This window comes from Carya illinoinensis, chromosome 1, assembly GCF_018687715.1.
Source record: "Carya illinoinensis cultivar Pawnee chromosome 1, C.illinoinensisPawnee_v1, whole genome shotgun sequence".
NCBI lineage: Eukaryota > Viridiplantae > Streptophyta > Magnoliopsida > Fagales > Juglandaceae > Carya > Carya illinoinensis.
The window spans coordinates 47,576,787-47,599,464 of NC_056752.1; the positions used below are offsets into that span (position 1 = coordinate 47,576,787).

General features: G+C 34.7%; 4 protein-coding genes and 1 long non-coding RNA gene across 7 annotated transcripts; 3 read left to right on the forward strand and 2 right to left on the reverse strand.

Moving 5' to 3' along the window:
* Positions 1-1,948: 1,948 nt before the first annotated feature.
* On the reverse strand, positions 1,949-6,419 carry LOC122278760 (probable uridine nucleosidase 2). 2 transcript variants are annotated; one of them, XM_043088955.1, is made up of 9 exons: positions 6,019-6,419; positions 5,340-5,455; positions 5,109-5,168; positions 4,319-4,504; positions 4,132-4,236; positions 3,726-3,822; positions 2,901-3,008; positions 2,656-2,791; positions 1,949-2,373 (listed from the first exon to the last, which is right to left on the reverse strand). In XM_043088955.1, the coding sequence occupies exons 1-9, from the start codon at positions 6,065-6,067 to the stop codon at positions 2,265-2,267; spliced, it is 966 nt and encodes a 321-aa protein (XP_042944889.1). In that variant the 5' UTR covers positions 6,068-6,419; the 3' UTR covers positions 1,949-2,264. The 2 variants fall into 2 exon arrangements, with proteins under 2 accessions (XP_042944889.1, XP_042944897.1); XM_043088963.1 differs by lacking the exon at positions 4,319-4,504.
* Positions 6,420-8,185: 1,766 nt separating this feature from the next.
* LOC122278775 lies at positions 8,186-10,523 on the forward strand. Its single transcript, XM_043088973.1, has 2 exons — positions 8,186-9,955; positions 10,115-10,523. The coding sequence occupies exons 1-2, from the start codon at positions 8,355-8,357 to the stop codon at positions 10,407-10,409; spliced, it is 1,896 nt and encodes a 631-aa protein (XP_042944907.1). The 5' UTR covers positions 8,186-8,354; the 3' UTR covers positions 10,410-10,523.
* Positions 10,524-15,408: 4,885 nt separating this feature from the next.
* LOC122300631 lies at positions 15,409-16,038 on the forward strand. The gene is made up of 2 exons (XM_043111434.1): positions 15,409-15,738; positions 15,958-16,038. Exons 1-2 carry the CDS (start codon positions 15,409-15,411, stop codon positions 16,036-16,038), a joined length of 411 nt encoding a protein of 136 aa, XP_042967368.1.
* Positions 16,039-17,390: 1,352 nt separating this feature from the next.
* LOC122278799 lies at positions 17,391-17,980 on the forward strand. Its single transcript, XR_006229349.1, has 2 exons — positions 17,391-17,651; positions 17,768-17,980. It is a non-coding gene; the product is annotated as an uncharacterized LOC122278799 (long non-coding RNA).
* Positions 17,981-18,002: 22 nt separating this feature from the next.
* Positions 18,003-20,869, reverse strand: LOC122278782 (thioredoxin-like fold domain-containing protein MRL7L, chloroplastic). Of its 2 annotated transcripts, XM_043088985.1 has the most exons (6): positions 20,677-20,869; positions 20,260-20,457; positions 19,596-20,131; positions 18,699-18,780; positions 18,503-18,614; positions 18,003-18,415 (listed from the first exon to the last, which is right to left on the reverse strand). In XM_043088985.1, exons 2-6 carry the CDS (start codon positions 20,443-20,445, stop codon positions 18,279-18,281), a joined length of 1,053 nt encoding a protein of 350 aa, XP_042944919.1. In that variant the 5' UTR covers positions 20,446-20,457; positions 20,677-20,869; the 3' UTR covers positions 18,003-18,278. The 2 variants fall into 2 exon arrangements, with proteins under 2 accessions (XP_042944919.1, XP_042944926.1); XM_043088992.1 differs by lacking the exon at positions 20,260-20,457.
* Positions 20,870-22,678: the final 1,809 nt, after the last annotated feature.

Here is a 22,678-nt window from a genome sequence, read left to right on the forward strand (position 1 = left end):
GACTATATATAGACAGTAGAGATGAGCGCCACTGATTCGACGGAAAGAAGAAGTGGGGCCCACCTAGTCCGACTGGACATAGGACAGTCGAGACCCGACGCCTGAGAGGGAGGAAGGGATAAGGGGGGATTACTGTCAAATAATCCTATTGACTATGACTGCTGGCCTTGTTAATGGATCTTATACCATTATAGTGTGTATATATTCAGAAATGCTAGCTCCCCAATTCGGGAGCCAAAAAACTATCGAATATATTTTTTTTTTACTTAGTAATATAAGTAAATTTATTTTAATAATGTTATAATTTTTTTTATTTTTAAAAAAATATTTAAGAATATAAAAAAATAAATCGAAAAAATCAAAAAGAAAAAAAAATTGATTCGATAAGAATTTGGACTACATATTTCGATATATGTAACATCGCTCGTATACATTTTTATTTTATGCTATAAATATCTGATATTCCAATATCATATTCTTTAAAAAAATTTAAAAAATAATTGTCAGAAAAAAAGTGACATATAATAATTTACTTTATTATTAATGTGTGATATATGCCATAAGTGCTCGCCAAGAAAGATACAATTACCTGACCACACTTCTGAATGTGAATGTTTCTTTACTTTAGCTTTAGATTTAAGCGTTTAAGGTTGATGGGCTACCTAAGGGACAATAATAGATAAAATCCAACCAAATAAACAAATAAAGAAAAAATCTTTATTTTTTTTATACATCTAACACTCTGTTAATGTGCAAATTTTCAATATCAACTATGCTAAAAAATTATTGGGTGATATGTGAAAATAGTTTTAATATCATCAAATCTCATTCAATCTCTTTTCCTTTTCAAATATCATTTAAATATAAATATTTTCAAATTAATCATTACAATTTTTCTAAATTTTTAAATAAAAAATAATTCAATTTTTTCAAATTCTAAAATATAAGTGTATATTAAAAAATTATATTTAAACAATATTTTGAGTTTATAATATTTTTTATTTAATTTTTTTCTCTCATTTCTCGACACTCCGTAAAACATTAACTCAAACTATATCATTACTATTCACTAACCATCTTACTATTACTCATAAAATTATCATCTCATCTCATTTCCCAATCATTAGTATTTTGTTTTTTTAAATTATAATGAATCAAAATATAGCCTGGTTTGGATGCCCATATGAGATAATCTCATCTGAGCTGTATCTTATCTCATTTTTTATTTTTCAACTAACGTTACAGTAACACTACAGTAACGCTACCACCTTTTTAATATATATAATTATCTATTATAATTTTTTTATTTATTGTAATATATAATAAGAAAAATATATTTCGAATTTTATAAAATATAGTATAATAAATAAGTCATAATATAATAATACAAAAATATATTTTGGAAAAGTCAAATATTTATGATTTTTTAAATTAATAATAGATATTACTTATTTTTAACATATTCATAATATTTCCAACCAACAATTAAAAATACCTTTCAATAATTAGTAAGACCTACTGCTTTAACAAATACCCAAATACTTAAAATCATATAATCTCATCTCACTATACAAACACACTTTTTTACAAATTATCTCGTCTTATCTTAACTCAAAAATCTTACTACTATTCAAAATATCTCATATAATCTCATTTGAACTGCTTAACCAAACAAGATGCGTCAACTCTAATTTCGCATTATTATTTTTTTTCGGGAGATTTTATGCATTATATATACATATCGTATTATTTCACATATATCCCGTCCCATTGTGTTCACGTAGCATTATCCATCATAAGCTCTTATTTTATGTCATTAGTTGTAATCTGTATATATCTCACGGACAATGTTAAAATCCTCAGTGGTGTATATCTTCGTATCCTATAGTTTAGACCATTCCTCTGTAACATTTCACTATCATCATTCATCACTAAGATGCATTTGTTATTTTCGCAGCATAAAATTCTTCATTGCAGATAGAATTTCAATTGTTACACCAACACCAGATCCTTTATTTTAAACTTATTGTCATCACTAAGATGCATGAAGACAGACAGTGACCAAATTAGAGACACCAACATGAAGCATATCAGAAAACCATCAAGAACTCTAACCAATTACCAATGTGATAAGGGACAGGTTCAAACTGAAATCAAAGGCAAGTAGTTGCACCCCGCCACCCACGTCAACGATGATCATCACAAGAACGATTAACTACGACCTATGTCCCCTGAATTATATATCAATCAGTTGTTTGAATGCTTCAAGAGTCAATGAGCCGCTCCATTAACAATTTGACAACAGCAGGAGCATCAACTGTGACTGCAACCTTCACTGTGGGTTTATCGGTCCATTCAGTGACTTCGCCAAACCTAATTCATTTCAATGAAAGTAGAAACGAATTAGCATGTAGGGTAATTAGTTTGATTAAAATGGCTCTTGCCTTTTTTCCCTAAAATTTGTTAATTAGAATTTCAATTACAATCTTAATACTATGCTGGACGAAACAACTTAACCAAGCTATAACTTGTGTGCCTTTAACCATTCATGTCATGATTATGATTAGAACCCCATCCTCTGATTCAAGAATATGGCATTTAAATGGAAAAGACACCAACCATCAAGCTGCTGATTTTAACTGGACAGAGTGGTACCTTTTCTGTTTGTTGTATAATATTGTCAGTCCCCTTGTGATGCCACGGGTCTGGACTCTAACAACACCTTCTATGTATGTGATGAGTGAAGGGTCAACAGCTGCAAGAAGGGCAGTTGGATCATGAAGGTAAACTCCTGCATAAAGATGAAAACCAGCTTCAGGAAATCGAATAATTACCTACCAACTCTTCACGCTTCATCTGCTCATAAAAAAATAAAAAAAAATAAAAAAAAGCAAACAAACCATTTGTGTTGTATGCATCGTAATGATAAGAGAAGTACACGTCTAAGATTTTGCACAAGTACTGAGCAAATTTTCCCTCCGACTTGGCCAACTTCTCTCTATCAGCATCTATAATATGTCAAAATTATGAAAGTAAGATCGCAGTGAAAGAAGAAACTGAATAGAATCATGCAAGATTTACAATTTTTAGTTTTAATTTCATAATTTTGATTGGCTTTTCTATTTCTAATTGGGTGCATCTCTTGTAAACGTCTTGTGTAGTTGGACTACGCCCTTTGCCTTTTCTTTTCTTTCCTTTTTTAAATAAAATCTTTGAATTTTTTTTTTTCATATTTCTTAATCTTTGTATACAATCTAAGGCAGCACCATGTTGTGGGAATTAGGTTTCTGAAAGTTCAATGATTTGAGATAATTTACTTGATAGGGGTATTGAAAAATTCTCTACCTTCAAGAATATTAACCATCTTACAATAAACAAGAAATCGTGGTGTTTTGACAAAAGAAATCCTGGATGATAATTTTGAAGATCACAGAAGTAGGTTTCAAAAATATAATGGAACCTGACTTGATGGAGTAAAATTTATCTTAACAATAAAAGACCATTTTTTTTCTAATGGGTAATATTGTCGCGATTGGTGGATCCAGTCTCATTGAAGACACGGATCTAAATTTACTAATAGCACAACAGAATCCATATCATTGGGCAGAACTATTGGGACATGTCTTAGAAGGTACTAACATGATGCTATTAAACAAAATGGTTAATAAATTTTAATTCATAAAAAAAATATTAAGAATGAGTACCACAAATTTGCCTAGGAGTACCTGTCAGTACAACTTGATGAGTAACATTTATACCCACGGCCAAAACATCTGCTCCACTTGTGAATACAATATCTGCAGCATCGGGATCACCATAAATCTGGTCATCCAATCCAAGTTGGGAGGCAGGAGGGTGTAGGAAGGAAATGACCAGTCAAGGAGATCAGTAAAAGATCTGTTCTAAAAAAAAGTATAAAGATTGCTCCATAAACTTTACCACCAAAACTTCTTCTGAGATAAAAAGTTCAAGAAGAGAGTACTTCCCAGAACAATATTTCTAAGCTTTTGACAAGGATTTACACTCTCCTCCCATCCCTCCATTTCGCCATGCTTGCAAGTTGGATAAATCACTGAGCTACGTATATTAAAAGTTTATGTTGGAAATGGAGTCAGAAAACGTGTAACTTACATTGGCCTCTGCTGCTGGATTCACATTCCCATTGACTGCAAAAGCACCGCCAAGAATAACAATCTGTCCAATGTTCTTTGAAAATGCAGGATCTTGTTGGATAGCCTATACCAATGCATAACATAATTTAAAATGTAATGGATAATATTCAACATTAAACACCACACTGCTGATCAGGATATTTCACCAGTGCAACATTTGTAAGAGGGCCCAGTGCCACCACTGTGACCTTTCCAGGATAAAGATTTGCTTGATCAATAAGAAAAGAAGCTGCTGACTGTTCAGTTGGCTTTCCTTTTGGTGGAGGGAAATTTTGGTTCCCAAGTCCATCAGTACCATGAACAAAATCAGCAATACGCAGTTTCGTTCCGTTCTGTAATAAAATGAACAAAGATGCCATGGATTGGTGAACCACAAGCTTCGAATCATACAGCACTGCCTACTTGTACGAGTGGTTCGTGAATAAAAATTGTGGCAGCATGCATGAGATTAAGTTAAGATTATGTGAGAGAAGATACATAAGCTACAACAGAAGTTCTGCTGGAACAAGTTTAGATGGTATCATGTAAACTTAAGTTCGTTTCTTCAGTGAGTTAAGTAGCTCAAAATGAGGTTTCCAATGGAAACTGATCTTTATTGCAACAAGTGAAGCTGAAACAAATCCTTCCAAAAAAAAGACAAAAAGAACAGAAGCTTCCTTTTAGTTTTCTTTTATTTTTTCCTCTGTAAAGTTGACAAAGGAGAATCTCAGGTTATCCTTCCATTCTTAGTTTAGTCGTCTAGAACGCTATCTCAACACTAACTATAAGTCAGAAAGCATTATGAGCAGGACGAATAGATGCTTTCATTCATCATGAGGCCAACAAGTGATATTTTTGTATTCAATACACAATCCCAAAAGAATACCCTGTTTATTTTTCTCACGCAAGAACAAAATTGCAGGTCTTCCATAGGATCGTGTCTCTGTCTGTACTTACAGTAATTGTGACGTGAGATCCCTCAGCAACAGGGATATCAGTTCTTCCGGCAATTTCAAGCTGCATCATAAACATAAGGGAAGAGCTAACACAGCTAACCTCAAGCGAAGGGAAAAAAGGCTAATGCTAATAGTATTATAAAATAAATTCAATTCAGCGGATGAAATGGTACCGAGAATAACAGATACAGATTCAAAATGCCATAAATGAAATGAACGTCATCAACTATACCAAATGCAAAGCATTTCTCGTGGCCAGGGTTGTATAAACATTCCCATATATAGTTGTAAGTCCAATCACCTCCACCTCGGGTGACTGTAATGCCAGAAAAATAGCCATGGCATCATCTGCAAGCATCACCAACTCAAATGATGACAGAAATCAGAAGGGAGAAAAAAAAGGAACATAAACATAAATTTTGAAACATATCCATAGAAGCAATTGCAAATATAGGTTTAGTTATTTTGTTTCCTAAGGTGCCATATCCTTTGAACTCCAATCTTTATTGGAATACTATATAAGTTTGCTCTGTTACGATTACAATAAATCAGAACCCTCTAGTGGATAACCAAAAAGGCAAAGCTAGTGCGAAAATAATAATAATAAATTTAAATGGAATCCACTAAGCCAAGTGCAGAAATGATTGAAGTTATTCGGTTCACTGGGGTCCGATACGATGAGAATTCTGATATTTAATAAGAATTCTAATTCATTTTCCAGTTGCCGGGTTTTATCAGCAACCAAACAGGGCATGCACGGCGTCTTCGATATTAACTCGTCAAATTACATGGGATGATTGGTGACCTACGGTCATGAAGTGTAGAAATCCTGGACACCCAGATGATCTTTCAACTGTCCAGAACCTGTTCGTAGAAAACGGGATTCGTTAGGAAAAGAAAGGGCGACTTACCAATGCCAGGGTCGGTGTCGATTATGATCTTCTTTGGTTGCACTGCCATGGCGACTGATACGAAACAGGTTATCCTAGAGAGGATTGACTGATTGATTATTCGCGGTAACGATGATTGTCTATTATAGATTGATTTATATGAGGCTGGTGGAGGGACCGTGGGAGTGACCGACGGTTTCAGAAACTGGATTAAAAGAGTTAACAATTATGGAGAAGAAGGGGGGCGGGGGGAAGGAAGCTACTGAGCCGAGCCACACTTCAGACTGGGGGTTTCATTGATGAGTGTTGACGAATTTTGAGGGTGCTTCGGGACCTCTGGCTCATCGCTCGCAGCTCTGCCTGCTAGATGTACATAGACAAGGTTTATAGGGCGGGTGACAAGATGAACGGTTTCACGACGTGGTGTGAGCATCAAGGATATTTGGGATCGAGGACAATTTCGTCCATCCGGAGGATATTAAAAGACGATAATTTTATAAATTGATAAAAGGATATATATCTTTGGAATTATTCGATTAATTTGCAACATTAAACTTTTCAAACCTTCCTCAATTAGCTTCTATTGATGTTGAGGATAAGTCCCATTTGGAACTCGAATCGTTTAATTTTAAGTTAAATTTAATATCTAAATATTTAATTCTCGAATTATTAAATTAAGCTCAATTCAAATTTTTTTATAATTTTTTTTAATTCAATACATCTTTAAATATGGAATTCATCAATTTTTTATAAATATATCTAAATTAATTTTAATATTTAAACACATCTAAACTCATCTTAAATTAGTTTCATAAAACTCACTCTATCATTTCAACTCATTATTGTTCATAAAAAATTCAACTTAATATCTAAACATGTTTAAATGTTTTTTTTTTTTTTTTTTTTTTTCTGTTAATCCAATGTCGTGATGCTCTGCTTGAGAATGACTTTGAACGCAAATAGTAATTTCATCAAACCATTCAACAGATGGAATGTGTGAAGTGTCTACTGCTAACTAATTTCATTCTCATAATGTCTACACTGAAGATGGCTACAATTATCAAGCGATCCGTAAATGTTTCTGACATTCCATCTTTAGATAAAGGAAGTGACGATTCTAAGGACTCGAATGTTTCTACTAAAATGGAGGATATGAGTACAAAAAAGTCAACGGTGGGATGCATGTGTGACAATTTTGGACAAAATGTGCCAAATTTCACTCGTGATTCTCCTGCATATTGTAATCATCAAATAAGCGTTGAGGGACAAGATCCACATCATCTTATATCCACCGTTTTCTTTAAGCGAATAAACACTCTCCATGTACTTTTCAGTTTTCGTATTTTTTCAAGACTCAACCTAAAAAAAATAAGGAATAAATACACAAATTTTGTTCAAAATTACTATCCAATTTATAATCACCCTCTTTAACTACTAAAAGGTTTATATCTACCCTTTTTGTCATAATTTTGATACAGAAAAATAATATTTATAATCATAAAATATGTAAATATCTCGCAATCTTTTTAAAAAAAAAAGTGAATAAGTACAAAACCTATATGAAAAAAAATAATTTTTTAATAATAAATTTCACTCTTTTTCAAAATAATTATACAATACTTACAATTTTCACGATTATATATAATATTACTCTTCTGATATAATATCCTTTTAGAAAGAAAAAATCTACTTTACCACCCAAGACTTATCGCACTAATTAATCGCTTGGTAACTTTTTTTTACTTAATAATTAAGGAAACGATTTTAAATGTATTGATATAATTCTTATTTTAAAAAATATTTTGAATATATTACAAAATATGAAAAGAATTTTAAAAAATATTTAAAGTATCTAGCATTAACAATGAGTAGAGCTACTTTTAAAAATATATAAAAACTTAAAAATGAAATATTAGAAAGACTAGAAGCATTAGCATGACCAAGGGAGGAAAGTCCATATTGGGCTGAGTGTGGGCCAAGAGCTCGTGCTAAATGTGGTACAGTAAAATAATAGAATTTTATTACTTACAGTATTAATATTAATTATTTTATATTTAAAATTTAAAATAATATTATTTTTAATAAAATTTATTTTTTAATCAATCTTTTAAATTAATAATATATTTTCAGAATAAGAACATATCATTATCCTTTCTCTTTCAGCTCAAGGCAACTAGGCATTGCAGCGAATGTGGTACAAAAAGGAGGGTAAATCAGGCAAGCCAAAACTTTTGCCTTCCCTTCCCTTCCCTTCCCTGCCCTTCCCCTCCTCCGTTCATTTTCAAATAACTTGGCCATAGCAGTAGCAGCACACAGTGAAGATCGCGGGTCCCTCTCACCCGCGGTCTCTTTGCACAATGAACCGGACATTCTCGTCGAAGATCCCAAAGAAACCTTCTCTATCAGTAGCACCTGCGAAGAACGAAGACTGCAACCAGAGGAAGAAGAAGCAGAGTACTTCTCATAACCCGTTTCAGGACCTCGATGCCATTTCTAGTTGCAGCCATAGCAATTGCAGTGAGGCTTTTTCTGCGTCTATTGAAGTTCCTAGAGGTTGCCTCGGGTTTTTTCTCTCTCACTACTCTTCCTCTTCCTCTACTTCTTCTTCTAATTCGAAGTCGAAAATTCCTATTGAAAGACCCAAAACTCTCGCCAAAACCCCCAAATCAGCCCCAAATGGAAGGGTCTCAAAGCTATCCAGATCTAAGACCTCAAAGGAGAACAAACTGTCAAACCCAACTGTTGAAGAAAACCCAGATAGACTCGTATCAAAGAAAACGCCGAGATTCAAGAAAAACCCACCTTGCCTGTACCAGTGGCAATCTGTGAAAAAAACCCATTCTAGAACTGCGCAAAAGTCGCAACATTTTTCAGCCTTGAACAACGGTGGCGACTCTGCGAATAACTTGCCGTTTGGATCTGAAGGAGAAGGCCTGGTGAGGATGGTTGATGATGTACGTGAGGCCACCGAGCTCAAACCACGGGATGCTGATGCAACTTGTACTCCTTTAACTAAGACATATGGGTCAGCTTTGGATTGCGAAGTTGGAAAGTTTGTGGAGGAGAGCTCAAACAAGAGTAATGGTAAGACACCTCCTGTTCAGGCCTCTCTGTCGCCTGAGATACAATGTGGGTCAGTTGTCTCGACCGCGATCATACCTGCTTGTTATGGTGCTGGCCACATTATTTCTGGGGTTGCTGACAAGAGGAAGTGTAGGCCTAGAGGGATTCTAACTGTAGGAGAACATGATTTTAGCTTTGGCGGAGTTAAGCCTTTTGATAGTTTTGATGGTGATGAAGAAGAAAATGTTATAGGGATTGGTGATGATTCAACTGTGATCCATGAACCGACCGAGGCTTCGATGCACTGGCTTCTATCTCCATGTAATGAGGAGGATGAGGGTCCGAAGGAGAATTCAGAAGATGATGGGTCATGTAGACGTCGGGGGTTAGGAGGGCATGATATAATCCAGTCTCCTTCCTCACCGTCAACTGGTCAAGGGTTTTCTTCAGATGAAGGTAATAAGGGTAATACAGAAAGTAGTACTAATAATAACAGGAGAAGGGACACCTATTTAATATCTCCAAATGTACTTCCTGAATTTGAAGGGTTATCCCCCATGTCTTCTCCCCACGCGACACCTCGTTGGGAAGCCATCACTGCAAAAGAAGGTAGAGAAAACTGTTTCGATCTTGAAGGTAAAAATTCTCCATTCTCCATGGACTCTTTGGGTAGTGGAAATGTTATGCGAACCCCACAATCAGAATCGAGCTCAGACAGACTTGTTGGCCTGTCATGGTTAAATGAAGACAGTTACAAGAAAGATCACTTTGAATCTGAACTCAATTTGGTGGCTGAAGTTCTTCAGATGACAAGCTTGTCTCCCAAGAGCCATATATCAATCGGGGGTCCTTTTGACTCGAGTTTCCAATTTGATTGTCTAACTACTTCTTCCAGGTCCATTGATCTTACCCAATTTCAGAAAATTTTGGATGACCAGGCTTCCTGGCTTTCTAATTCTACTTTGGATAACGTATCACAATCCCAGATGAGAATATCATGGAGGGATGGATTAGTTAGCCGGATATATGAGATGGATGATTTCGATTGTTGCAGATGCTTGTCAGATGAAGAGAAAGATGCCCATGGCTGCAGCGACAACCAGTTAAAATCCTGTCGGAGTCCCGATGCCAATGTTGATGTAGCAAGTGATCAGACATTAACTAACAACTCTAGGTCTACTGAGTATTTAGATAATGAACCGAGAACTGAGGGGAACAGTAAAGAACAGTTTCCTTCTCAGATATCCTGTCCCTGTGCAGAATCCATAAGCACTGATGGAGGTGGCCTTGTTGCTTCGAGGGATTCAGATTGGACTCTCTGCTACAAGAACCATTTGTTTGAAGAATAATCTACTACCTTCTCTCAAATAGTTCTAATTCTAGTAGAGTACAGCTAACTAACCTGAGTACAAAGATGGATTTTCTTTTATTCTATTGTTTCAATGTTTTGAGTGTTGCGTTTACTTCAATATCTTCACTTATATCTTTGCTTTTCATTGTTAGTGGAATGCATGTGAGTTTGCCAGATATGTAGTTTATAAAAACCTCATTGGAAGCTTAGGATTTGAGAGAGCTATTTTTCTATTATCTGGAGGAAAATGAGGGGAAAGAAACTTCAACCGTAGGTCTTCTGTTAGCTATGTGACCTATTTATCCATATCACCCGGCAGAAAATTACAGTAGTCATGGGTTCCAGATCCATTGGAAGTGTGGATAGCTTACCAATACAAGAAAAAACAAAATAAGAAGTAAATTACTGAATGGAGAAGAAGTAAAAGCTCACTACTACTATTACTATTATGAAACAAACGTCCAGGTTTATAAATTGCAATGGCAATTTTATGTAATTCTGCAGTATATTGTTGTTTTAGTAATTGATGCAGCTCCACCATTAAACAATATTAATATCCTTTCAATTTCCCAATTCACTCAGGCAGAAGCAATTTAAACAAAGTGACTCAGTAAAGTGTTTGAGTTTCCAATCCTATTAGATGATGTATTGTAATTGTGGGATAGAAAGTGAAAATGGAAAAGATTCAACAAATGCTGAGATTTTAGGAAAAAAAGATTGAGAAAGGGTATGGGTTTCTTAGTGATTTTCAGTAGGAAGGTAGAAAGGATGACAACACTTCTTGACAAAGATGTGCCATTTATTAATTCTGTATCCGTAGAAGATATGAAGGTTGAGTAGAAGTGAGAAGTGAGTTGAAGGATGGGTAATTTTTGTCTTTGCTCATATGAGCTGAATATAACCAGATTACTTGGAATCGTTTCAGTCTTTCAGAGCTTATAGGAAATGCTTGAGAAATATGGGAGATAGTATCTTTGAGGCTAGATGGACTTATATCTTTTATGTTGGGTTCTGCTCTTCCCAGGTAAGGTAGGTGTGTATGGACCCCTAATGTATGACTTGATATGATTGTGGTATGGTTGAAAGAAGGCATGGCAATGCAACATGGGAAAAAATAGAGCCAGAAACATGGACTTGGCGAATAAAGGTTGAAGGAATCCAGCTGTTTGTCCTGCTATGATAGACCATTTATTGATTGGAAAGATATCAAAATCCAAACCAACTTGGGGTGCAATTTTTTCTTTTTTACTTTGCAGGTAGTCAAATTAGGACAGGTAGAGAGTCAACTTATATGCATATGTGGAATGCTGAACATTCCACTTAAATATCATGTCTCTTGTGGATGGACCTCATTGGCAAAACCTTTTTTTTTTGATAGGTAATCAAAGATATTATATTCATAGAAATAGGCAAAGCTCAGGTACACATGGCAAAACGTAGAACCTAGAAGTCCAAGCAAGTATTGCATGCAGATGGGATTGGAGTTTGATAGTCTTATGATGTGTGCTAGAATTAACCCCTAAAACTTGTAAAATAGATCCAGCAAACAGGAAAAAGGCGAGCCAGAATATGTCCGATTTCCAGAATTACATATCTGACCAAGTTTAGAACACATAACCTGTATCGGATCTTTAGATGATCAGTGGTAAACTGGCAATTGCAATAGGACAAAAATGGGAGCTACCAAGGATGACATTACAGAGAAGATCAGTTTGTTGGAGGTCATGGTTGGTTAGAGGTCTCCTATCAAAAAAATGGTTGGTTAGAGGTCTGAGAACAGAATCCTCTCCAAAACCTAAACCTAGTTTTTGTTGCAAATAAAAGTCAGCCTAGAATCTTTTTTCTTATAAAAAAAGAAGAAGCCAGCCTCATGTTTACAGGCCACCCTTAAGTCTTCAATTACACTTGCTGGGAATCCAGGATTATTGTCTGTTTGTTTTGTTGGAAATCCTATGTTTCTCTTACTGAAGTCTCTACATTTGTTAAAGTCAGCATAAAACAAGTACACTGAAACTTTGCTTGTAGTTATCCACTGTTTCTTTGCATTCCTTTCTTTCTGGATGAATCTCTTGTAGGCATTAATTAGATGAAACTTCCATTTTTCCTTGTTATTTATTTTTTCAGCCCACTCGTAGTTAGGTGTTGTGGATCTACATGTTAATGTAGTTGAAAAGTTGTTTCCTAGCTAGTATTGTTCAATATGTTTACTCTATATTTTAGTATCAGTTTTGTGGAAAAAAAAAATAAAACTATAATTTGTCTCTTTCTTTATTGTTAAAATTCATCTAAAGTATATAGTTGCTTTGTAGAGAGAAAAAAAAAAAAATGCTGGCACACATACATGATTTTGCACTCAGGACCTTCAAAAGAAATTCCATGCTCCATGTGGAGATATTCTTTTGTGAAATTACGACTTATCGTAAAAGTTTAAGCTAATAGAAAGAGGTAGATTTTATCATTTATTTTATATCTTAACACTCCTCCTTATGTGTGGATCAGACTCCACTTCAATGAGTGGACCAAACACGTAGAATATTTAATTAAATATGATAAAGTGTAGAATAAGATTCAAACTCATGACTTTTGCTCTAATATCATCTAAAACCATCACTTATCCCAAAAGCTTAAGCTAATGGGAAAAATGTAGATTTGATTTTTTATTTTATATTTTAACACTCTTCCTGACGTGTAAGCTAGACTTTTCTTCAATGAGTGAATCAACACATAATTTTTAATTAAATTGAATACAGTATAAAATTAATGTTCAAATTCAGACCTCTGCGCTGTTGTTATGTAGTGTAAAATCACCAGGCTCTTTATATAACAAAGAGAATCTTCCAACATTGATTCTCTTCGTTGAAAAACCCATATAAGTTAGATCCAGTATTATTATATTAATGATAAGGCAAGTAGAAGCTTTCCAAAAGGATTAGGTAGGCAATAAAGGATAGCGAGACACGAGCTTTATTGGAATGGAAATTCCAAATTTCACTAATTGGGTGTTGAGAAGTGTTGAGGAGAGTTGCGAATAGTAATAAAAAGTAGGTGAAAAGTAATAATAAAGTAATGAATAGTAATAAAAAGTAAGTAAAAAGTAATAAATAGTAAAAAAAGTAGGTGAAAAGTAATAATAAAGTAATAAATAATAGTGAGAAGTGTTGAGAAGTGTTAAAGATACTTCAACACCCAAACACAGGTTTACCTGGCCTTCAATTCCTGTGAACGTATACTGCCCACACCGTCAACTTCAATACCAACTGCCCCCATTTGACACAGCCGCCACAAGCCTATTCTTCCTTGACGGTGACATTAAAATAATTATTAACTAGTTTTATAATTCATTTACGTGATATTTTCTATCTTATTATAAAATTTCATGTTATTGGAAATTAATAATTATATAAATAAATTCAATAACATAAGATTTTATAATATCATGAGAATTATATCATCCATATTTTCGAAATATTTTTTTAATTTCGGCGACCCTTAAAAAAAGATAAGAGCATAACCAGTCAAAAATAAAGAAGATAAAGCCTAATATTTATACTTTCTTTTGCGTGTCCAACTTCTATATGCCATCACGAGTTTATGACTTTGTAGTTGGAATGTGGATGAAAACATTGATGATAATATATGATAAAAAGAAATTATATTTATAGTTTTATGATAAGGAAGTCTCCACCTACTCTCTTTAAAAAAGTTGATAAATTTAAAATTTATATAAAAAAATAAATTTTTAACAATAAATTTTTCTTTTCTTTTTTTAAAAAAAAAATAGTAGTGTGTCAGATTTATAAATATTAAAACTATATATCGGATTACCCTTTATGATAATCTTTACAAGCCTTGTTTTCAATGGTTATTGAATACGATATATGAAAGAGTTTTGTTATATATAATTATTTTTATGTATTATTTGCATACTCTACTGATTTAATTGACTAAAGTAATTGTTTTATATTTAAAAAACTAACGCAGCCAATCATATTAATGGAATATATAAAGAATATATAAAAGTGATTGTATATAAAATTTTTGTATATAAAAACCCAGTAGAAAGAAGAGATTTTATCAAATGCCATCTAATTTATGGAAATAGATATTTATTTTTCCACTGAAAATGGAAATATAGATTTGGGTTTAGAGCACTCTCACCGGATTATTTAAACGTAAAAAATTTGTACTTTTTAGCTATTAGGACAATAAAATTGTCCATATTAGATTAGGTAAAGTGTAGCTACAGTAACCTTTAACTATAATAATTCTAAAACTAAAATCAAACTTGATGTATATTGTAGCTCCATCAAATCTTTATTTTATTATTTTTTTTATAAATCTTTTTCTTCTGGGTACCTCCATCCTGTGCACCAAATCTTCTAGATTGATTTGTGTACGCTATCTTGCGTCAAATGCCAATATTTTGATAACTATGCAGTAAATGCCCATTAACTAATTAAATAAATTAAAATATGATTACTAATTAACATATAATAGATAGAATGATAAAATATAATAAAATTAAATAAATTAATATTTAAAAAAATTAACTTTTTTTAATTATTAATTATTCGTTATTATATAATGAATAAATGAATAATTTAATAAAAGAATTTGATATGAATAATTAAAAATAAATTTATCTTATATTATTTTATTATTATGTAAAAAAATAATCATTTTAATATAAAAATTTATATAAATAAAATAGTTAAAAATTAAATTAATCTTATATTCATCAATAATATCTTTTTAATTTTGACTAATTAATTGAAGACGCTCTTACAAATGATTAATCTTCATCTCAAAAGTCACATTCATGACGTGTCAAAGACTTACGTGGCCTTTAGAAGAAAACAGTTCGAAGGTTCCACATTTATTCAGGCACCAACTAACCCAATAATAATTGGCCTCAAAGGTTCTGCATTTCTGATCTCTTTTCACACATTGTCTTCGTTTTTAATTTCCCAAAACATAACAGAAAGAAGAGGTCATAGATGGAGGGTCTGATCCCCATGGTATTCAAGGTGATCAAGAGGAACAGAGTCCGCCGGGAATATCGCAGCCTCTCTTCCGGGTCTGCTCAAGGTTACAACATAGCCGATTTCTGCACCAGTGATCAGATCAGTCATGTATATACGATGCCTTCGACCCAGAAGATTGATGATGGTTTTAATACCGAGAGAAATGGTCACCGGCGGTACAACTCTGTCGGAAACTATGGCGTTGAGTTCACGTTGCCAGAAGATAAGAGAATGGAAGCTGCTGCACCACCTGCCGGCCCTAATCAACTTGTGCGATTTAGGAGCCACAGAATGTTCTCATGTGTAAGTGGTGGTGCCTAGAAATGCATCCACCCTCGTGTCACGGTACTATGAACCTGTTGAAATCAATCAAAGCCCTCGTCTTTTTACTTTGGTTGGTTACTTTGGTAAGGAAATGTTGGTTTGTTTGGTCAATCACCTGCGAGTAGAGGGAGTATAAACATGCGAATCTTGATGAACGCAATGCTTAATTATATGCAACTTTGCCATTTATAAACTTAGGTTCAACGGCCTGCAAATCTGAGCCAATATCGAGTTGGATCAAGTACTGTTCCAACTTCCGAGGGTAATGAGGGTGTCTGAACTTCTATTGGGCTTACTCTTGCTTTCCTTATCTTAATTTTTTAAACTGTGTTGCCGGCCTTGATTCTGGCTTCTGGGATTGGCAAGCCATAGACCAATCCCAAGGCTGGAAGATCTAAGCAGATCTAGATTGGTGGAGAGGTCAGTAATTTTAACAAAAATATTTCTTTATTGCTGTGAAACTGACAGGTACTTCTCACTCGGCGCTAGAGACCGGACTGTGTAGAATTTACACCCTTGAATAGAAAAGTGACACGTAGGTAATCTAAGAAGTGAATGATAGAACCGGATACACGTAAACAAATGTAATGCAATTCTCCCCATCTCTCTCCTCACCGAAGGTAAGATTCTCTCTCTTCTCTCTCTCTCTCACTGCTCAGAAGAGCAAACACACAAAAACCTAGAGCGAGAGAGGAATTAAGAGATATGTGTGGAATAGCTTTGATTATCTCAGGCATTCGCATCTATAAAACGTCATCTCTGTTTCTCGATTTGTACCTCCAGCCTCGTCATCCAAGGCTGAGCAAGTAAAATCTTTCCATCTCTTCGCGTTTGCAATTTTCTTTTATTGCTTACGTTCTTCTTATTCATCAAGTGTAACTAGAACCTAATGCAATTTTCTTTTACTGAGAATGAGACTTGTTTAGTGTCTGTCTGTCCAAATCTTCATCTCTATTTGAAAACTAAACAGGAAAAGGGTCTCTAACAAATTCGTTACTGGGTAAAGCAGTTTACGCAATATATTATAATACTATTGGTTGCCTGGATTTGAAATGTTATTTAGTTAAAAAAGGGTTAATAGGTTAAGATCTCTCTCAATAATCAAGGTTTTCTGTTGAATTTTTATGAGTTTACTAGCTGGTGTTCTCCATAGATAATCTTAAAGCAGCTCTACGGGGAAGGAGTCCTGATAGATTTGAGTAGCAAGAAAGTTTTCCTTTATTTGCACACTTCAAGCTCCATCAAGGAAGAAGAAATTGGGAGATCACAATAAAATCTGGTATGGAAAGGGAGTTGACAGGTTTCAGATGAGAGACAGATGACTGATGGAGATGACTGATGGCAAGGGAGAGGGGAGCTGGGGTGGAAAAAGGAGACATCATGGTGGCTTTAGGGAAAGAGAGAGAGAGAGGTTCCGCTCTTAATAAACGTATTGCATCAATTAAATGGGCCAGTTGTTTTTTTAAAGAGTTTTGCTACGTATAAGTATAGTTATATATTAATTGGTGTATTAATATTGATTTATTCATATTTAAAATTTAAATTAATACTGTTTTTAATTAAATTTACTTTTTGACTAATCACATCACATTAATACACAACTATACTTACAACTATATTTTTCCTTTTTAAAAAAGTATTCAATTCAAGACTCGTTAGTTCATCTGCATGTTTCCTCTCTCATTTGAGACTTGAAAAAAATCTGGAGATAGATTTGGTTTCAGTGCCTACACTGTAGTACTATTCGTTGTGTTATCGTTGTTTTTCTCTTCGGTGGTTCTAAAGCCGTCTCAAAAAGCTTTCTTACGGCGGCGGTCCTTTTGACGTAATATGCGGCAATGCGGCAATTTACAAAAGCCTATCACCGCCGCCACACCCCAATTTCGATATAGGTAAGATTTGATCTATTACAGCGGCTTTCATTTGTTACGACCGTTTCTTTTCTATACTGCCATGCGACCTCACTTGTTTCGTAATTTCTTCATGCTACTACTGTCACTTATTCCAGCGGTTTGCTAAATGCCTGTGATTCTAGACAAAATCAAACATATCAGATCTGTTTCCACTTTCCAGCACTGGAATCAACCGCCGTGTTTGGTTTATTGCGAAGAAGTTGTAATAGCCACAAAAAATTGGCAGCAACTGTTATTTGGATGCCATTAAAGACCAATATCGTTGTAGTGACCGTGCAGAGTTAATTTCTACATATTCATTTTGGTCACTCCGCTGCAACACAAGTTACAGAACGAAAAACCAGATGCTTCCTGGGTTACTTACCACGCACATAATGTGGCGACTTAGCAATTCCGTAAAAGTATGCCTCAATGTTATGCTTTATACAAACAGATAATAAACTAACTGCATTGCAGTAGATATATCTATACATCCCCCTAGCTTACATAAGTACATTCTCAAGAGATTTGTAAGTGTAATGGCAGCACCGTTAAGACTTCATCACAAACTCTAGAAGAATGCACTTTGATGAACAATTCCATAATGGTAAGCTATTATAATTTATATCAGCACACTTGACTGTTGATGGAAACAGATGGAACTGCTTCTTGGCTATCTCCAATGGCATTCAAATAAGGTGGCTTGGCTGCCCCGTAATAAAAGAATGCCATGATTTTTGACAACTCATCTGCAGTTCGAATTGCTGAAGAACCGACGTATAAAGAGTTAAAATCGTATGGTTGGTAAGCACACAGGAAATTCAAGGTAATAATTTAATTCCAGGAATTACCTTTCTCGCGGTATAAAATCTTCCCTGCTTTAGTGAAAATAATCTCGGGGAAAACTGACACTTCTAAAGCAGAGACCAACTCAACCTCTACAACAGCATCAACTGCGACACACTGATATAATAATGGAAATATCAGAAAACAATCGTCTTTCTGTTGGGATCAAGTTGACAGCAGGAATTTGGTGGCTTTACTCACTCTCGGTGAAGGTAGCCTGCAATTCCATATGATGTGCACGGCCTTTTCCAGTTCCTCACGTATTTTTTCATTTTCCTTAGGTCTGCGTAGAACAAAGGATTTTTGGCAACAAAATATACTTTGTTTATCAGAACTAGTATAAGTCGCAAGAATGCTGTTACATAAATACAGTTTTAGATGTTATTTCGATACAATTCGAAAAAAAGAACAAAGAAGAAGGACAATAACCTATCCTGATCATCAGAGAATTCAATATCGTCTGTGTTCAGCATTTTGTTTATCATCCCAATATCAAACGTTGTTTAACACTCTAACCATTAACCTTAAGCTCCATATAGATAAAGCCAGTAGGAAGTATGACCATGCGCAAAGGACAGTTACAGGGAGACAAGGATCCAAGCAGTTAAAAAGTGCAACCAGCAGTAGAAAGTTTCATACAAATCCATAAAACTTATGGAATGCAGGGAATGTATGTTCTTTGGAATTTCTCCTCTTGTTTGTACTTCTTGAGTTCTACAGAGTAGCTACGACGGAGCTGAAAAACAGAGAGTAAAATGATGGGAAGGACAGCACTACAGACTTTCTCCCCTTGCAGTGCATTTTTAGTAATTCATTGTTTATTTTTTGTTAAACATATTTTACAAAATTTTCAGGGACATCATTTTCACTGTGGAAAAACAGGACTGCTCAAGGTGTGAGTGATATGATTACTCATGAGGATTAAAATAATCTGATGATAACGAGGTTAAGAAAGCAAGTAAAATTGAACAACATATAGGGTGCTGAAACTTTTATGCCAATCAATAAGCGAGGTACAAAACACTATAATTGAATGCGGGTGAGGTAATATAGAATGAAAGAAGCACAATTATAACGGAAAAACTATAAAAAACTAACCTTTTATAGCGATTATGTACAAGAATGATTAATGGGCTGATGTCCTTAAACACGGCTTCTTCCCATTCTAGAGTGGTCATGTCTTTGATAGGACGGATATAATTATCATCTTGCCAGACAATTTCATCGTCGCTATCTTGGTTATCATCATTGTCTTTCTTGTTGTTCTTGATGGTAATCTTGTCAAAGAACTGACCCAAGCTGAATCCCCACCCATCAGCATCTTCAGGCCAATCAGGATCATCCTCCTCCACAACAAGGGGATAGTCAGCCAAAAGCTTTTGCATCTTCGTCCTCCTTTCTGCAGCATCTACCTCGTCAACATCAGGGTTCTTATCAATCACTTCTCGGATTTTCCTCCTCCATTCACGTCTCTCTCCAGCATCCATAAGATAAGGATCATTTACCTTCTTTGAAGGAGGGTCACCCTCCTCATCACTATCACTAGATGCTTCCCGCTCATTCCTTCCATAGTTAGACTTGAGTTTCCCTACACTTCTGAACGCTGGTAATATACTTGTTTTCATTGTACGACCCTGTGTTTGGACACAATCGATTCATATAACAAGATACGCTGAGAAAGTTTCAAATATACTGTAAAGTTTTTATTTATCAAAAAAAATATACTGTAAAGTTTAGATTCTAAAGGTGACTTAAAACACACCAGCATTGGAAACTTTCGTGAGTTCGATGAGAGACTAAAACCCTCCATTTTTGAGGAAGAGACATTACGGTTGCATCGTTTGTGATGACTTACACCGGTAGCTGAATTGGGACTTCTGAACTTGTTTTCTTTAAAAGGAGAGAACAGATACGATAATGGTAACCTTATCGTATGTTGTAGTGCCATTTCTACACACAACTGATTAGAAATGCAGAACCAAAATCCATATCAGCAATAAATTTTTTATTTTTATTTTTAAAAAGTACGAAAAATCTTGAAAGAACAGAAGCTTGGGAATCCCTTTCATGTTGGCATAAAAGCAAACAATTGGGAAGCAGTCTTCAACTTCCCTACCAAGCAAGCACGGAAACAAAACACGTGTACACAAAAACATAGGAAAGTTGTTTGACAACTGACCTGGGTACTTTTACTTTGCCGAATATGAAGCTAAAGATATGGTTATGTAATTTATGTTAATGGTGGGTGAAGCCTTGAAGGGTGTGGCTTCCTCTATTTGCCAGGTAAAACTTAAAAGAACACCTCGAGCGAAAAGCCTAAAACCCAGAAAGTACAGGGCAAGGGGGTTATGGACCCTTTGGTGTCTCCAACGATTGGCGCTCTCTTATCATCGGATCAACACGTGGATTGGGACCACGTATCGTCACCACGTATGTATGTTCGAAAAATGGAGTGATTACCTTTAAAAAAAACCATTAACACAATATAATATTCCCCAAGACTTTAGATAAGTGCTACTAATACAAAAAAATTATATAAAAATAATTATAAAATAACGTAATTTTATATGATATGTTATATTTAATACACATCACATTAAATAATATTATTTTATAAATTTATTTTTATGTAATATCTTTATAGATAAAATATTTCTCTTCAACTTATATTGTCTTAAAATTCTATAAGGGCAACAATAATTATTAAGAGCAACAAACAATAATTATTATAATAAGACATAATTATATGTGTCTATATTTTTTAGAAAAAGATAATTTTATTGGATCAAACAATTAAAGAAAAATACAAATCTATATTATAAGAAGAAATGCAATTAGGAGGATTCGAGCCCATACATCTCACGTTGTTTAAATAATCATGTAATGATTGGAACAAAATGAGGTGTTAAAAATTACATATGCAGGGTTGAAATGGCAGTAGAAGAAGTAGGCCTGCATAGCAATTGAACCCGCCCATATTTTGGTCCGACCTGACCCGAACCGCAAAGAAAGTCCAACAAATGCGGATCGACCCAACCCAAAATTTACGAGTCAAGTCTAACCCGTTCTTCACTCTACTTTCGATACCTTTATTTGCAAGGTTCCAAAATCCAATCTCTTGCATTCTTTCCCACAGTCACATCCTCTTCTTCCATCAAAATCCCTTACCCACTTTGTATTATGGCCTGGTGGTGATAGGAATCGCTGCTCTACTTCTAGCCATATACAAAATCCTCATCATCAAATGGTACACGCACAGCCGCAACTAGAGACGACTGCCAAGACCAAGCTAGCTAGCGAAGATCTCTACAATTGAGATCTAAGAAAACCCAACTAGGTACTTGCTGTGCAAAATTCTCCAAAACCCTAAGAATACCCAATCGAAATCATAGCTTCTCCATCTAAAAAATTCAAGCCTTGAACATTCAGAAATACACGAGAGTGGAATTTAAAAGAAAACTCAAATACACGTATAAAAGAAGGAAAATGGGGAAAAAAAAAACAGAAAAATTCTTGATCTTGCATAGAGATTTACGGTGTTTGAGATGTGTTTGTCTGCTCCCTGAGAAGTCTCTTCTCAACTTGGGAATTGCTACTGCAATTTTCAAAGATGGTATACAATAATTATGTATATAATAAATAATAAGGTTATTTAGGTTTCGGTGCCCGTATCTTTAGGTATTTCCATCTTTTTTGCCATAATGTGCTTTGGTTGCAAAATCCATGCAATTATCAGTATGTAAATCATTGTTGCGTGCAGTAGGCTATATGATTTCATTATCTTTATTTACCTGTTCGGTTTGTCAGATAATCGATTAAAATGCCAAAGACGAGAAACCCAGATGGAGGATTAAAATGCACAAAGTGAAAAACTAAACTAGTTCTTCTCGATAGCTTCACAAGCAATGGCTTGCGAGTTCAGATCTTCAATCAAGCCATTCAAATCGAAGTAAGAGAAACCAAAGCGAGAAACCAGAGATTTTTCAGATTTTGAGTCGGGTTTAAATTTCTTCCGACATTAATCAGATTGGAGGGTTGTTGAAACCAACGTGTACCTAATCCAATTTTAACGGGTACCCGCGGGTTGTGTGGCCCAGCGGGTATTTTGCACAGACCTAAGTAGAACCACGTACCTGTTAATTGTTTCAATTAGTAAAATATTTATAGTTTATGTTAGACAT